This window comes from Anomalospiza imberbis, chromosome Z (genome assembly GCF_031753505.1).
Source record: "Anomalospiza imberbis isolate Cuckoo-Finch-1a 21T00152 chromosome Z, ASM3175350v1, whole genome shotgun sequence".
Taxonomy (NCBI): Eukaryota; Metazoa; Chordata; class Aves; order Passeriformes; family Viduidae; genus Anomalospiza; species Anomalospiza imberbis.
In genome coordinates, this window is record NC_089721.1 from 59,152,521 (window position 1) to 59,169,729 (window position 17,209).

The 17,209-nt window shown below is 37.5% G+C and overlaps 1 protein-coding gene across 1 annotated transcript in view; it reads right to left on the minus strand.

Annotated features, from left to right (window-relative positions):
- BDP1 (B double prime 1, subunit of RNA polymerase III transcription initiation factor IIIB) overlaps nt 1–17,209 on the minus strand; it is a 48,608-nt gene that overhangs the window by 22,481 nt on the left and 8,918 nt on the right. Inside the window, exons 7-22 of the mRNA XM_068175993.1 lie at nt 16,737–16,831; nt 16,120–16,174; nt 15,307–15,450; nt 13,468–13,752; nt 12,982–13,156; nt 11,789–11,948; nt 9,240–9,316; nt 7,716–7,860; nt 7,479–7,555; nt 6,749–6,908; nt 6,256–6,338; nt 4,879–5,110; nt 3,628–3,809; nt 2,762–2,969; nt 2,067–2,251; nt 1,318–1,492 (exon numbers count right to left, since the gene is read on the minus strand). Of these exons, the coding sequence (XP_068032094.1) occupies nt 1,318–1,492; nt 2,067–2,251; nt 2,762–2,969; nt 3,628–3,809; nt 4,879–5,110; nt 6,256–6,338; nt 6,749–6,908; nt 7,479–7,555; nt 7,716–7,860; nt 9,240–9,316; nt 11,789–11,948; nt 12,982–13,156; nt 13,468–13,752; nt 15,307–15,450; nt 16,120–16,174; nt 16,737–16,831 (2,438 nt within the window). The remainder of the gene's footprint in view (nt 1–1,317; nt 1,493–2,066; nt 2,252–2,761; nt 2,970–3,627; nt 3,810–4,878; nt 5,111–6,255; nt 6,339–6,748; nt 6,909–7,478; nt 7,556–7,715; nt 7,861–9,239; nt 9,317–11,788; nt 11,949–12,981; nt 13,157–13,467; nt 13,753–15,306; nt 15,451–16,119; nt 16,175–16,736; nt 16,832–17,209) is intronic.

The following is a 17,209-nucleotide window of genomic DNA, read 5'->3' on the forward strand; positions in this document are numbered from 1 at the left end:
ATATTTCATAGACAAAAACAGAAACAATGCTATTTTCCCAACTGGAATAAAGGTAAGAATCATGTTATAATTCAATTTATATGCAAAAAGGAACAGAAGTCTTCATACTCCTTTGATACCTAAAGTTAATTTCTTAAATACTATGTGCACCCAAGCATTATGGGAAACACTCACCTATTTAGTATTCAATCAATTCCCTAATACAAGAAGCACTGTGGAAATAAGATACTTCAGCAAATGGAAAACCTTTGAAAACTAGACACTGCAGAGGCAGAACAGACACACCCAAGTCACAATAACATAGCCTCAAGATCCAGAAGGCCTAATAAGCTTTATGTCTCTATTTGCCATACTGGTTCCACAAAGAAGCCCCGCAGACATATCCTTCACTACTTCAAGCTTGTGACAGCTTGGGGAGCATCAGACCTGCTCTGGTTCTACAGATTTGCCCAGTAAGGAGCAGACGCATGTGCATGGTTGACAGGCCACAGGTCTAAAGCAGCCAAAGATGAACCACAAGGAACTATCTCAGCTAGGGGTGAGTCATCTGTGGCACTGACAGGAGATGAGAGACAAATGCAGGACACAAGTACTTCTCAAGAACAAAACCAACTATAACCATTCCAAAACATCAGTCACTCTTGCAAAGTTTCACTGTATTCCAAATCTAAGGCAAGTCTACAAAGATATCCCTACATCCATGACATGATTCATGTGCAACCCACAAAACAGTTACAGAGAACACAGAGAACACAGTGTAAATGGTTGTCAAGGATTTCCATATCTTTTACAAGTCCCTAGTAAAGTGTTTGTGGGGATACACAGTGTCATTTACTTGTATGAATAGAGGAGTACCAGGTACTGTAGTGATGAAGCCAGTTAAAGCTTATCAAATTTTAAAAAAACCTTTTTTCATAAAAATAGCTGTCCTCTGCCTTCACTTGAGATATTATACTAGATTGCTCAACACAGACTTGATTCATACAAACAGGAAAGATGAAATGAGGAAAAAAAAGGCAATTCTTATGCATTTTTTTTCTAGAGTTTGTATAAATGTGCATATTTTTTTCCTATCCTGCAACTCAATCAAAAGCAGATCCTTTGTAAAAATAAGTAATTAATACTTCAAGTTGTAGACCTTACTGATTTCATACCTACAATGCCTCAGCTTACCAGCGGTTTGGGAAATTTTTAAAATTTAATATATTATCTCAGCTTCAGGCAATGCAACTTCAAAGTTTTCATTTCACTTCGTAACAGTCAACATGCACTTCAAACCAACTTTGAAAGAAAAGCCTTACTCTTATTAAGGCTTACCATGACAGTATTGTCAAACTCATCTTTTTGTTGCGCTTCAGGCTTTTTCTTGCTCTCATTTTCTGATATTTGTAACTCCTGCTTTCCAATAGTTCTTACCAAGTTTGGCTTGTACCTCTTCTTCCGTGCCAGCTGAATAGGTGGAAGAGGTGCATATTGACGTTCTTCTTGAGCACTGTTTGTGTCATCAATGCAAAGTTAGAACAGAAAAAATAATCCAAAACTTCGTACAAACACATATTACAAATACAAACACAAGTCCATTAGTATTACACAAAAAAACCACTGAGTTTTGAGGAGAAATCTTGTGAACTAAAAGTTCGTCTGAGTTTAAATTAAAAACAATTTGTTCCAGCGAAAATTTTGAAGCACTGGTCTTCTAAATATTTCCAACAACAGAATTAACTAGTTCACTGAAGGTATTAACTTACTGATTTCTTATTGCTATAAAACCAAAGCAATTTTCACAAGGTTTCTCTGATAAGCAAACTAGTATTTCCCTGGTTACATGAAATGAATCTAGTCTTTCAGATGATGAAACAGTTATAAAATGAATGCTCATTAATGTCATGCTTAGCACAGAAGCTACTGAAATTGTAGTATCACTGGTGTTAAACTATGAGAATGGAAATTTTGTGCAGTATTTTCGTTAGACTATGTTTGCCAGAAGGCAATCCACTGACACAATGATTTTCTAGTAAAATTCTTTCATTGTTACAGTCAAGGATCAGAAGTAGATAAGCCCTTACCCTGCAACAGTAGTAGAAATGTCATCTTGGCTAATTTCAGGTAGGCAGAATTCCAGTTTACCATCCTCTGATCTTGAAAATGTTTCTGGGGACTTACAACTTGGCCTCTCAGAAACCTGAGAGCAAAGTGACTTCTCTTTTCCCAAGGATTCTAGTGCATTTAAGACTTCACATTTTCCTGCTTTCTGAAAAATGGAAACACAAAAACCAGAAAAAAACTGTAATAATAAACCAAAAGGAGACTTTATGACATTTATGAAGTTTGGTACTCACCACTCTCTGAGAAACTCAGAGAGTTTTCTGCACTCCTACAAACTCCTCTGTAACTGCTCACTAATGATTTCCCACTCTTTCCAAGAAAAATACACACTTTTTAATTTAAGACAAAAAAGCCTGAAATCTGTGCCATCTTCTATTAATACTTTTTCTTTCTTCCCTGTCATCTCTATAATGCCACTTTGGGTCAGAAAGATATCTTGACACGTAACAAGAGATTCATCATATCATCATATGTAGTCATCTTCTTCTCCTCACATGCGACCAAGTGAGAAGTACACAAGTTTTAAAGTAGAAAATTTAAGCTTTTGAAAAAATTGTTTCAAAAAGTTAACTTTCTATTTTTTAAGATCATCAGTACTTCATTTCACAAAACCAAAAGCTCACATATAACTAAAGGAAAAAACCAAAAGCCTTACATCTGTGTCAGGAGGGATGTTACATTCACTATCACACTGTGTCAAACTTTCTCCCTTGTTGGTATCTTTCTGTGATGCACTTTTTACATCCAGAACTTCCTTTCTACTAGCTGTTCTTAAATCTGGCTTTGGCCTCTGGAATCGCGTCCTCAGTGGCCAAGCTGATGATACAATAGTTTTCTCCTCCTTCTTCTGAGGATGAGACTCCCTACAAGCAAAAGAACAATCAAAGGCATAGGACAATATGGAATACATGTATACAGCTCTCAGGGCAATAACAACATTAGTGACATGAAAAAGATCCAATAAAAACACAGATATCATCACTAAAGGCCTCTGTATCTTATAAATAGGTAAGCAAAGAAGTTAACTGCCACTTCCACTTGAGACCTGGAAGACAATTGAGACATTTTACCGTGATACATACATTTTATAAACACCTTCCTCTAATCATGTTTAAAGCTACCCAGAAGACTTACAGAATACCTGTGGTTGACTATTTTCTTTAAGAGGCACTTTAATAGGAAACCAGACCCTGTACTCAAGGATCTGTACAAGCACAGTTGCACTGTGGAGACCAACATAGAGAAGACAATCACAGGGACTGAACATAAGAAAAGTGCATTTTTTTTGAAAATGAGGCCAATAGTCCAAAGATCAAATTAGCATCCAGCAGCATATCAATTTAATGCTTTCAAGTTCTTGGGGTTTTGCTAGTTCAAGTCTAGTATTGTCTTGATTAAATATGTCTTTATATATAGAAAAATTGTTTGTAATGCCAGAGTTGAATGTAATATGGTATAATAACTAGCAATACTGATAGCTTTGAACCATCCCTTCTCTAAACTGAAGTGAAATAACATTACCCGGTACTAGAATCTGCAGCCTGTTTTGAGACATCTGACAATCCCTTTTCACTTTCGTTGCTTTTTCCTTCTGAGGATTTTTCCTGGAAACACTGTCTTGTATTTGAGTTCACCTTAGAATCTGCAGAAACATCTTCTAACGTCACACTGGATGGCTGAGTGCCTTCATGAACTGTTAAACCCTAAAACAAATAAAAGTTCCACTCTATTAAGATTAAATATTTACTCAATCTCTCTTCTAGGACAGCAGGAGGAAAATGAGAAAGTTTAAATATTTTCTACAGAAACAGTAAGATTTCTCTTGCTTATTGTCATCCAACTAATATCAGTGTCTACTATGAAAGTAAAAAGTTATATTTCTTTATGTTTTGTCTATTACATGGTTCCTCTTATGAGGCATTTTTGATTTACATTTCTCTTTTCAGATCTGGTATCACAATACAACCAAGTAAGATATATTCCATTTCCATGTATGCTGGTTTTGACTAGGTAGACTTACCTTTCTTCATAGTGTTAAGTATGGGGCTGTGGTTTGGGTTTGTGCTGCACACAGGGTTGATAATACAGAGATGTTTTAATTATTGCTGAACAGGGCTTACACAGAGCCAAGACCTTTTCTGCTTTTCATATTGCCAAGCTGGAGATGAAGTTGGGGGGACATGGAAGGCTGGGAGGGGACACAGTCAGGACAAGCAACCCAAACTGACCGAAGGGATATTCCATGTCCTTCTGAGGCATGGACAGGCAGCTCAATATACAAAGTGAGGGAAATGGCTTTTGTCTTCCCAAGTAACCATCACATGTGATGAAGCCCAGCTCTCCTGGAGGTAACTGAACACCTGCCTGTTCATGGGAAGTAGTAGACGAGTTTCTGGTTATGCTCTGCACATGAGTGTAGCTTCTGCTCTCCCTGCTAAACCTTACTCAGGGTTATCCAGCACTCAGGGGTTTATCTCAGCCCCTGTTTTCCAGCTTTTACCCTTCCAGTTCTGTCTTCAGTACTGCTGGTGGAGCTGTGAGCTGGTACTTGGTTGCTGACTGCACTTAAACCTAACACCATGGAAAACAGAACCCAAGTGCAAGAATGAGGAGATTTTATGACTATAAATTTAGTTTATTCTGAAATAATAAATAAAGCATGCAAAGCCTATCCCTACATATTATGTAGTATGTACCTAGGTCTTTGTTACCAAGTCTTCCATTAAGGACCCAAAAAACCAGAGTGCATAAGGAATTGCTCAAGAAACTTACATATTTGAGGCAGAGATCATTGTTTTCATCTCGATGGTGTGTGACACCTTTTTCTGCTTCTCCACCTTCAGTTGTCTCCTCTTCAGGATCTTTTTCATCTATCAGTTCTTTTTGCCTTGCAACAGTTCTTCCTAGATTTGGTTTTGGTCTCTGTATTCTACCTCTTTTTAGAGGTATTTGATTCAACACAATCCATTTCCTATGTTCTTTTAAGCCAGCTGTTTCATTAGACCTGGAAAAACATATATGATGCCTGAAGTACACACCACATCTGAAAGTGGGAGGAGACTTGGAGAACCGATGCTTTTTCCCCCTTTTCTTTTAAATAGTTATTAATGCACACTTACCTAAAATGTATTACTAGCTTCCTGAAAGAATAAAATTGGAAGTGCATCTACTAGGGGCTGAGAGTTTAAATTTATGTTTGCCCTGCTATTTTTCTCTTCCCATTGGTGACAGGATATCACATCAGAGAAACCTTCTTCTGATCCATAATGGACCTCTTTGTATTCCTATCTAGACTAGAGGTAGATGGACCTAATTTAATAAAGAGTTTAAAAATATGTAAATATTCAGAGTTTTTCTTTAGTGAATTCAGAAAATACATAAGTAAGTTTTTTATCTTACTAATGTAAAAATATCAGTAGTGCCTTACTAGAATGGTCAGATTCTTCTACAACTTTTTACGCTGAGCATCAAGTCACAGAGCAGATTATCACACCCAGTTTATCTCCATCAATCCTCTTCAACTATCTCCCTTTAAAAGACAAGCTTGAGGTTTTGGATTTTTATTTCTGTTCTTGGTTTAGGTTGTTTTGGGAATTTTTTTGTGGGAAAGTATTTGGGGGAAAGTTGACTTTTTTCAGTTTTTGTTTTTTACAATCTCTTCTATAAAAATATTATTCCTTTTACACTACAACTGCCACTTCACTGAAGAAAAATCTAACACTTAATAAATATGTGCATTACATTGCCCACATACTGAACTTTTTTCTTCCTCTTATTTGATGCCTAACACTTAACTACACTTTAAGAACATTTACTCCTATTGTTTAAATACTCAACCACGGAAATGGACGCATTTTAGAATTAAAAATGAGTAGCTAATGCTTGTTATACTTTTTGAGGGACTAAATTTTAGGCTTTTTTACATTTACCTTGACTGACTTATAATTCAGAAGTACAACTTTAAAAATGAAAATGCTTAATGTATGTTTCATAAATTAATGAAGATTCCTATTTTGCCCTCAATTTCTGTAGTGTAGAAGTTTCTTCAAAAGCTTCTATAATTACCACACTACAAAATACTACCAGAACTGACAAGAATGGTAAATTGCAGGACAGCAGTGCTCATCTTCTTATTTTTCTCATACTTACTGAGACGTTGTCTCCAGGACTTTGTCATCTTTTTCTGTAGTATTTTCACTGGTATCATCAGATCTATTACCTTGGTCATTATTCTGAACAAAAACAGAGTATTATGACATGAACTGTCTTACATTCATAGAGTACAGCATCACCTAACTGACCAAGTAACTGTTCATAAGAGGAGACAAAATAGATTGCTTATGACACACAAACAATTACAGGATAAATTTCTCAGTCATACAGATGCAGTAAAAACTACAGCAAACACCTGAAGCTGTATTTGCTGCAGGACATGAAAGACTATTGGTATCTACTGTATATGTAACAACCTCTCACCATAGCTGAGGTTACTAAGCAATACCACACTACCACTGAAAGCAGGTTAAGTAAGTGGCTAATTCCTATTAATACTCAGAAGCAAAAAAAAGTAAAGGAAAAAAAGATAACATTACTGTTGTATCCAGTAGCTTATTATCTTCAGTTATGTTACCTTATTAAATACCTTCTCAGTTTCCCCCTTAGGCGGTAGATGAGATATTTCATCATTTCCTGCATCTTTTTCAGGCTCTTCTTTTCTTCCAGATGCTCTTGTAACATTAGGTTTAAATCTTTGTCGATATCCTCTAACTATTGTCTTTGCAATTGCAGTTTTTTCAGGTTCTCTGCACAAAGGATCCAAAAAAGTGACATTTACATCATAATATTTAAGCCTATCAATACTATACAATCTTGCACAGATTTCTTTACTTGAATTTTATTGTCTTCAGAAAGATTTGCCCAAATTTATGCAAGTTGCTTCACATAAAAAACAAGCTTGGTTTAGTCTTACAATGCATGAAGACTCAATTTATCTATGTATTAAAAATAGATTAATTTGTCACACAGGTGAGGAATTTAACTAGACTGTGTATCACAGCTGCTTCTGCAAGTGCCAGAAGCAGAGCCATTACCTGCTAACTGAGGCTGGCAGGAAAGCAAAGCCACAGTTATCACTTGACCCCTCTCAAATTACAGGCATTGTTGGTACTTTAATGCTTTCATCAACTTTGCAGAAAAGAACCTTCTAAGTTAGTACCACCTGATATCATCCAAAAAAATGCTAAAGTCAATTTTGAAATTTACATTAAAGCTTCACAGTTATTGCTATCTTTTTCAAGGAGAACTATATGGAATAAATTAACAGTTATGGTCAGTTCATACCAGGAGATTGGAAAAGTGATCTCAGTACTTACTGAGATGCAGTAGTCAAATCCCTGTTATCTACTTCTGTGGCTTCGTTTTTGTTTCTTCTACTCTCATCTTCAGAGCACTGGAATTGAGGCAAGGAATATTACTCTTTGACAAGTGTGCAGGTATCACAGTAGCAGTTCCCAAAATGTTATTTCTGTTGCTGGCCCACAGTATCCCCATTGGGCAAAACAGATGCAGCATCAAGAACAACATACTAAGTAAACATTCCTCTTTCTGACCTTTTCACCTGCATTTTCAACGGCTGGAGAAGAAGTTCTGGCTTCCATTTTGTCGTGTGTTGCTGTCTCCCTCCTTCCAGATGATCTCACTAAATTTGGTTTAGGTCTTTGCCAGGGCCTTCTATCTGCTGACTTTTCAGTTTTCCTTAAGATATAAAGAAAGGTGGTATACATTATTACCAAAGAGAAACTTAAAAGTCTTATATGGTTCAAGATGTACTTCAAGAGCATCACAGACTGCATGGGTCAAGACATTGCATGCAGCAAGACAATAAACATAAAAAAAATCCCATTGCATCATTCTGATATTGAAAGACATGCTATAAAGTTATGAAAAGAGCATCAAATAAACCTTAACTTTGCTGGCTTTCAGTGGAATCTACTTAAAAATACTTTAAGGAAGTATTTCTTGCTGTTAAATAAATAGGAATGTTTTTTCTCCTCGGGATTCACAATTAATGTCAGTGTGATTAATTTTATATGGAAACAATATAAATCTGCCCTATATACAATGTTTTGCATCTGCCTCTCCTGTCCCCTCATCCCCTTTCAAAGCTATCTCAGTCATGGAAAACCAAACTTTTTTCAAATACCTTGTCCTACTGCCAGCATCCACATCTTACTGAAGAATGGGGTACATACATCACTCTCTTTGTCCTTAACCACTGCAATGGCATGTCCTGGGATTCACACACAGACACAGCCCTACATTTTATCAATAATCTTCAGATTGGGAACTACTACATTTTCTTATATTCTCCCTAGAACAGTACACATAAAGCTTTGACAGTCTTTATCGTAAGAGCGAACTGCCCTTCAAAAAAGGAAAGATAGAAGTATGAAAACCAACTTAGCATTAACTACTACACCATCTCTAAATCACCTTTAAAAAACTGTATCATGAAACAAGAAGTTGATGATCATGCAAAAATGGAAACCTTAGGCACAGGCTACTTCAAATACCATTTCTCAGTATAAGAAACAGTCACCAAAATTAACTTCATAAAGCAGTACAGATAAGACAGAGACATTTTGGAGTATCTTCTATCTTAGAAGCTTGCACCAAGTTCCGAAGAAGAACAGTTTCCAAACAGGAAAGAAGAAATACACCATACACATGACGTGTACAGCTAATAAGCTCTGATGGACAACTACGAATGTCAAAGAATTCAGTGAGGCCCTTCTATTAAAAAAACAAAAATTAAATTTCACAGCCAAGTTTTACCCACAATGTGGCAGAATTTTGTCATTGTCTTGCTCTTGCTGGCTGTAGAAAGGCTAGGGTTTTTTCCTCAAAGGTTAGCTAAGTCTTTCTCCCTATTCCTATCTACCATTTAGATCTTAGCTAATGCACTGCTACTGAGTAATCAAAGTTTCTACCAAAAAGCTTCACTGAATATGGAAAACAAGTTATCACAATCTCCTGACTGGTTCAACCTGCTATGGTCAATTGGAATTACATTCAAATTGAGTAGATACAAGTTTAGTTCAAGTGCCATCACAAAGTAAAATAATTCTACTTACATGATTTCAGACTGTGAACCACATTCTGATGCACTCTGCTTTCCTTCTGTTTTTTGTGAGTGATGTGTATCTTCACTCTGAGGCAGAAATGTTGTAGAAAAGAAACAATAAACTCAGATGATCTTCTACTGTAATGTAACAAAAAGCAGAAACAAGATTGCTGCAGTGGCTGAGAGCAGAAGGGTTTGCTGGAGGTCCTCTGGTCCAACCCTCCTGATCAAGTGTAGTGGGTTAACCTGGGCCAGATACCGGGCACCCACCAAAGCTGCTCACTCACTCCTCTCTGCCACTGGACAGACAAGAGAAAATTTAAGGCAGGGTTCACAGCTGGAGATAAGGACCAGGAAAGAGATCACTCACTAAATACCATCAGAGACAAAACAGGCTCAACTTAGAAATACAAAATTAATTTATTACTCACAAACTCAGAGCAGGATAATAAGAAGTAAAATGAACTATTAAAAACACCTTCCCCCCACCCCTCTGTCCTTCCAGTTCTGCTTCCTACCCCAGCAGTGCAGTAAAACAGGGAATGGGGGTTATGGTCAGTTCATCACCCGAGGCTGCTCCCACTGTTCAGGGAGAGGAGTGGTTCTCCTGCTGCACCTGGGGTCCCTCCCATTGGGAGACTTTTCCATGAGCTTTTGACGTGGCTCCATCTCATGGGCACCAGTCCCCCTCAAACTGCTGCGGTGCGGGTCACTCTTCCACAGAGTGGAAGTCTGCACAGGGTGCAGTCCTCCAAGGACAGGCTGCTCCAGCCTGGGGGCAGAGCCCCTCTCCACAGGGTCACAGCCTCCTCCAGGCATCCACTTGCTCCAGCATGGGCACCTCCATGGAGTGCAGGTGGATCTCTGCATCCCTGTGAATACCCATGGGCTGCAGGAGCACAGCTGCTTCACCATGGGCTGCACCACAGGCTGCAGGGGAATCTTGGCTGCAGTGCCTGGAGCCCCTCCTGCCCCTTCTTCCCCACTGACCTTGGTGTCTGCAGAGTTGTTCTTCTCACATGCTCTCTCTGCTCTTCTCTGGTTGCAATTACAGCTCTGCAATCCCTTTTTGTTTTCAATTCTTCTTAAATATGTTATCACAGAGGTGTTACTATAATTTCTAATTGGCCTGGTCTTGGCCAGTGGCATGTCCATCTTTGGAGCCACCAGGGATTGGCTCTGCTGGGCTTGGAAGAAGCTTCCAGCAGCTTCTCACAGAAGCCATCCCTCTAGCCCTTTGTTACCAAAACCAGGCCATGCAAAACCAATACATCAAGGCACCTGGAGCTGGTTGCCCAATAGTGTGTCCAGACAGCTTCTCAATCTTGCTAAGGACAGAGACTCCACAGTCTCTCTGGGCAGCCTGTGCCAGTGCTTGGTGACCCTCACAGTAAAACAGGATTTCCTGCTGCTCAGAAGGAACCTCCTGTCTTGCATTGCTTGCCCATTGTCTCTTGCCTCGTCACTGGGCACCCCTGGAAAGAGCCTGGCTCTGTCCTGTTTACACCCTCCCCTTGGGTTTTTGTGGAACTGCTGAAGAAGGATCTCTTCAGATCCTTCAGAGAAGGCTCCCCTTGAGCCTTCTCTCCAGGTTGAACATTTCCTGCTCCTTCAGCTTTTTGTCTTAGGAGAGATGCTTCCTGCCCTTTACCATCTGCGTGACCCTTTGAGGGGCTGTCTCCAGTGTGTCCAGGTCTCTCCTACCGGGGAGCCCAGAACTGGTCAGTCCTCCAGGTGTGGCTTCACCAGTGCTGAACAAGGGGCAAGGATCACCTCCCTTGGCCTGCTGGCAACGCTTCTCCTGCTGCAGCCCAGGTCACCATTAGCTGTTTGTGCAGCCACAGCACTTTCCTAGTTCATGTTCAACTCAGAGACCACCAGGACAGCCGGGTTCTTTTCTGCAAAGCTGCTTTCCAGCTGGGTGGCTTGCAGCATGTGCTGTTGCCTGGGGTTGTTCCTCCCCTGGTGCAGGACTTTGCATCTTCCCGTGCTGAACTTCCTGAGGTTCCCATCAGCCCACTTCTCCAGCCTCTCCAGGTCCCTCCGGAGGCCAGTATAACCTTTGGGTGTCTCTGTCCTTAGGAAGCAATTCCTTCTAGATCAGCCTAATCTGTAAACTTGCTGAGGTTACACTCTACTCCATTATCTAGATCATTTGTGGAGCAGCACAAACAACCCAATGTGTGTTCCACTCAAAACAGTTTCCAACACCATGCCAGTAAGCATATGCCAGCAAAATCCTGCTCCAAGTCCTAGCTATTCGTATCATATTGCAGCCATTCACTTTTGAACAATTAAACTGTTCAACTATTTAAATTAGCTATGAGGTAAGTCAGGCATGCACAGTATACTCTCTGAATACATTTAGGTTAATGCACAGCCCATTACGCCCACAAGAAATGACAGTATTTCAATTTTGATGATTTTTTTAGGCCTGTTGATTGTTTTCCACTTCATGGTGAAAACACCACAAAAACAATCCAGAAGTTTGTTTTACAAACCACTTTTAATGATCAAGGGCAAGATCTTGAGATAAACTACATAAAAAAATAATAATACCTTTGATTCTGCAGTTTCTACACATTCTCTTTCCTTGCTTCTAGTATTTGAAACTGGTAACTCTGTAATCTGGCTTTCCTGTGATGTATCATCTCTAGTATCTCTGCTACTCAATTTAGCAGGTTGTGCTTCTAGTGCAACATCATTGCTATCTTCAAGGCTGAAATAAAAAAAGTATACAGGAACAATAGTGTACTTGTAGAAAAAAAAAGGTATTTCTGCTTACAGACAGAGAAAGTTACACAGAAAACACAATTTTGACACTAAATAACTACCCATGTTTCACAGAGTATCATGAAATTTTAGTAATCTTTGCAGACTGTGAGCTTTAAAACAACTTTTGTACTTTTGCACCGCAAATTATAAGATGATGTAAAAATCTCATCTGATTTTTCTAGACTGATTGCTTTTAAGAAAATAAACTTTAACACAAACAAACGTATGCCAACAGTTTTTTCCTCTGATCTTTCATAACAACCTAGGTTGAGTCCAAAGGCAAATGACTGTCCTTTTATAATACTTCTAATGAAGTACTACAGAAAATGGAAATTTCTGGGAATATGTATAAAATAACAAACAATTACAATGCAACTAAATACAGCAAATTAACACACAAAATTCTGAAGCAGCACTCACAGTATCATAATGAATTTTTCAATTTACCATTTTCACATAAATGAGTATATGTGAAAGTGGTATATTTAAAAATTGAATTGAAAATTCACTTTCTTTTTAGTAAAAGTATGCCCAAACTGAACCCAAAAGCTTGGCTCTCACTCAAATTCTGCATAAATACAATCTAAGCATCATTCCTTTTCCACAAAAGTAATTTTATTACAGATAAAAATTCCAAGCATATAGTAACTCAACTCAGCAACATTATCAAACAGCGCTTAAACAGAAATATCAGACGTTAGGATAAGCAATGCTCTTCCTAAACATTCTTAAAAAATGAAATAACTTTTGGAAATTACATTAGTTATTATGTACATTAATTTTGCAAGAGCAGCCCATTAGGGCAGAGAATATTCTGGGTATATAAATCATAAACAGCTTACTAAACCTCAGAACAGGTCTCAGAAACCTGCAAATTCTGTGGCAGTTAAATGGTGGTAATCATGAATAAATAAGACCAATATTAAAACTTTAAGCTATTTTTTTGTTTTGCCTAAGCTTTCCATTATAAACATTACCTGCATAAATTGACACCACGTTCTCTCTCCATTTGGTTATTCACTGGTGAACAGGACTCCGATCTCTCTTCCTCTGTAACAGCACTCTCATTTTTCTTTCCTTCAATAGCACAATCCACTTCATTTCCACAGGTAGTATCACCATCACTGCTTGCATCATGTATCACTTTTTCCTCTAATAATTAATAAGAATTAAATCAGTTTGGACATTTTGGGAAACATCTTAGAATTCCAGTAATCAAATCCTAGCTACAGTGAAGAAGAGTTAATATCCCACTAGAAAAGGTATAAGTATTAAGAGAACTATTCTCATCTAAAACAAAGTATGTTTAGATTTAGAATGAAAGCTGATTTTAAAACACATAGTTCCACAACCTCCTTCAAGGCAGATCAGCAACATAAATCAAAGACCAAATTCTGACCTTAAAGTTTGCAATGACTTTCTATAAAATTTGTATTCGAACATTTGAAAGTGAGCATTTTTGCCTCTTATTTTATTAGAAGACTTCCTTTCTTCAGCAGTTTTTGAAGGAACAGACACTTCTGGAATATGCTCCACTTCCTGCTCAAGATCATCTTTTTTCTTCCTCCTTCTCTTCTTTTTTGCTAATGCTGGCTCTAATGCAACCTCTTCTGCCTGTTCAGAAATGCCCAAAGATTCCTCATTTTCTTTCTCAGCTGTCACACCATCTGCTTCTGTTTCTGCATCAGAAATTTCAGCTTCCTGAAGTTCATCTTGATGATTAGCAGCTTCTGTGCTCGCAGCTTTTGCTATTGAGACAATATGGTTCTTTGTCAATAGACTGGTGGAGTACCAGAAGCCACAAACGGCAAAGGCAATTCTGCTAAAAACATTTGTGTACTCATGCATCACTGCCAATACACTACCAGGTGTATGAGCAGGACTGGGAAACATCAGTCACTGACTTGCCAGAAAAGCCTCAGCATTTAATACAAAACACATTTTGTACATGGGACAACACTTCACATGGGGAAAGTCAGTATCAGATGTAAAGTCAATTCAGTAAATGCTATTGTGCCTGTGCTTTTTTGCAGTTTATACAGTCACATTTGGATTCAGGGAAAAAAGACATTGCTATTCCTATAAAGAATTTTTGTGTGTCTGAAGAAATAGCTGATGTTGGTTATAGAATGTTCACCATACAAAAGCAATTTTTCATCAAGAAATGTGTAACAGTTGATCATTCTAGCTTATATAAGAATGCTGAACTATTATCTAGCTAATAATCAATAAATTATTTTCTGGGTTTAATGAGTTACTAAAATTTTCCTCCCCCCTACTTTAAAGACATTTTGTCTTGATCTTCTATTTAACCACCGAGAATCTTTCCTTTGCTTTTTATTCACCTTAAATGAACTAATTTCTCTGTAATTAGGAACTCCAAAATGCAAGAGAAGTAGAAAAGCATACTCACATTGCATTATGCATGACATACCTTTAATCTACCACTGAAGTATAGAAACAAGATTTCTCTCCATGGTTTTAAGTCCTAATACATGGGATGTTTTACTTAATCACATCCAAAACCAAGGGTATAGAAAAGCAGCAACTACTTCAATTTTAAGAGATCTTGCTTCCTAGCTAGCATCCCCTTTAGAAAGACGCTCACTTGCTTGTCCCACAATACCACTTATAAAAGGATAGGTCCTTGTGGAGCAAACAAGTGAACAACGCCACAGAATCAGCAAGAAATGTATGAAAGAGTTATCAGTATAACTGCTTTTAATTAAAGCACATCTGTCAAAGGTCCTTTCCCAGGTACTGAGGTAGTGAAACACTGTGGTGATCAACAGTAATTAAAAGTAATCTTTATTTTGAACAGACCAGAAAGATAAAACAACTTTTACATGATTCTCTGAAAATAATCATACTGCTCAGACTTAGGAAGTTAAACTACTATCAAAGGAAAAACAGAACCTTTAAAAGAAGTGGATTTTAAATGCAAGAAAACTTTCAACACAGAGGAGTTTGCTAAAACTATTATTTTGCCCCAAAAATTCTACAAGTGAATACATTAGCAACTCATGGAGATACTTACCAACCAGGAAATTAGAATATCGGCACTTCAGATTGTGGAAGTGCACAATTTTCACCATGGTATCATGTTTCTGCTGTGTTACTAATTATTACCACCTGTACGTCAGTAAACTACATCTGAAAATGTTCCACTATGAAGCTAACATCTTCTTGTCCTGTCTACAACAGGGAAGGAAAATGTGATGCCCTATGTGACTTTTCCTCTGTTGGCAACACATTACTGACCACTGCACTGTAATGCCATCTCAAGCTCTCTTTTAAAATACCTTTTGACTTCTTCCGTGGCCTTGGAGACTTTTTTTCTTTTGGCTTCTGGCTTTTAACAGTCTTTTGCTTCCTCTTTCCCTCATCTGCTAAGACCTTCTCAAGCAGTTGGGCAAAGAATTCAAAATCAAATGGTCGTTTTTCTTCTATCAGATTAAAGCAAAGAAATAGAACAGATTTCAAAGTTAATTACTTTTTCAAGTTTCATGTTTGTAAAATAATCAGTGATACATGACATATTAAAAAGCAAAGGTCATAGACATTTAAACAGAGAGTTCTTGAAAGTGGTTCCTATATCACTTGAGCAGGGGCTAAAGTTGACATAAAGGTGACTGGATTATGGTCATTCAGTTTTAAAGAACAAGCTATAAAAGTAAGTAGTTCAGAAAATTTAAGGACTGACAAATACATAAACTATACCATAGTATCAAATAATGCATGAACATACTGCTGTAGGATATATGTCCCTCATTCAACTAAGAAAGAAAGTCTTTAAGGAGTCTCAAAGCAGTTTACAATAAATAACTGTGCTAGAAATTCCCATGAATAAGAAAAATTATCTTCAACTGAATATACAGAAGAAAGTTGATATTAATCTCATTTAGCAGACATCCAGAAAAGATAGAAAACAAACCTAAAGATTGTTGTTGTGAACTATGCTTGTTATGAAAACCTAAGATTCCACAGCTTCTGGATTCATCTATGAGCAAAAACTTTCTTCTAAGTAATTCAAACAGGGCAAAGCACAGAAATTACCATGAAAATAGATGGCTACCATTTAATGACTCATTGTAAGGTAGGGAATATTTACTTACTGAAAGCTTTGTCTATTCTCCATCCATTAGCTTTTTCCTCACGTTTGAACTTATTCTAAAAGCAAATGCACAGGTGTGTTTTCCATTAAGCAAGAAATGCAAAAATATGTTGTACAAAATGACAGCTGAAGCTAAGCCTTCAGTGCAACAAACCAACTACAGTTGTTGAAATTCAAATGCATATCCACAGAACACAAGTTTGTAACTAATTTTTAAATATAAAATCTGTTACCATACATTTTTTATTATTTTCTACACCTCTTCCTGACTTTTAATCTGAGCAAGGTTTGAAATATCAAAACTTCCCCACCTGTGTACAACAAAAAACACAGAAGCCCCATACCAAACAGCCATTTAGGCTTATCAGTATTCTTTAATTAAACAAAGTGTGTTTAAGGATGCTACATTTATTAGATACATTCACTGACATTCAACCAGCATTTTAATGTTCCAGATACTTACAACCTCTTGAAACAGGTATCAGAAAACAAGCACTACTTTGGAGAAAATTCACACCAAAATTACCAACACTAGTAGAGGAAGCACAGGAATGCAAACAAGAAAAAGAAAAGTAAAACCAGATGTTTAATTTCTTTATTGAGTGCTTTAATTTCTACCTTAATTTCTGCTCTGGCTCTGTGAGGAAACAGCCGCCCAATTAAGGAGAAGTCTGTTCCTACCATACTGATAGCTAAAAAGAACATGTCTGTTTCTAGAAGGGAAAAGAAAGAAAGAATTACACACACTTAAATATTTACTAAACCATCCTTCTTGCTATCAGAATTAAAAACAACTTGCAAACTTAATGTCATAAGATCAGTAACTTTGAGGCTGTCTACTGTAGCTGCAAGTCCAGGTGAGTGTGTATAGAGCATGCTTGTTATTTTACCTAGGTCCCTCTAATAACATATGCTGAATGAACTATCAACAGAAAGAGTTGTCTAAACTATTAGAAAACTGCAGAATGTGAAGTGTGCTTTCTAAAGCTAGTAAATCAAAGCTAACCAACCCCAAATTGTCCATGTCCATTTTTATTATGGGCACAAGCACAAACAGAAATCAGAAAAATATCATGTAAATCTGCCGTCTC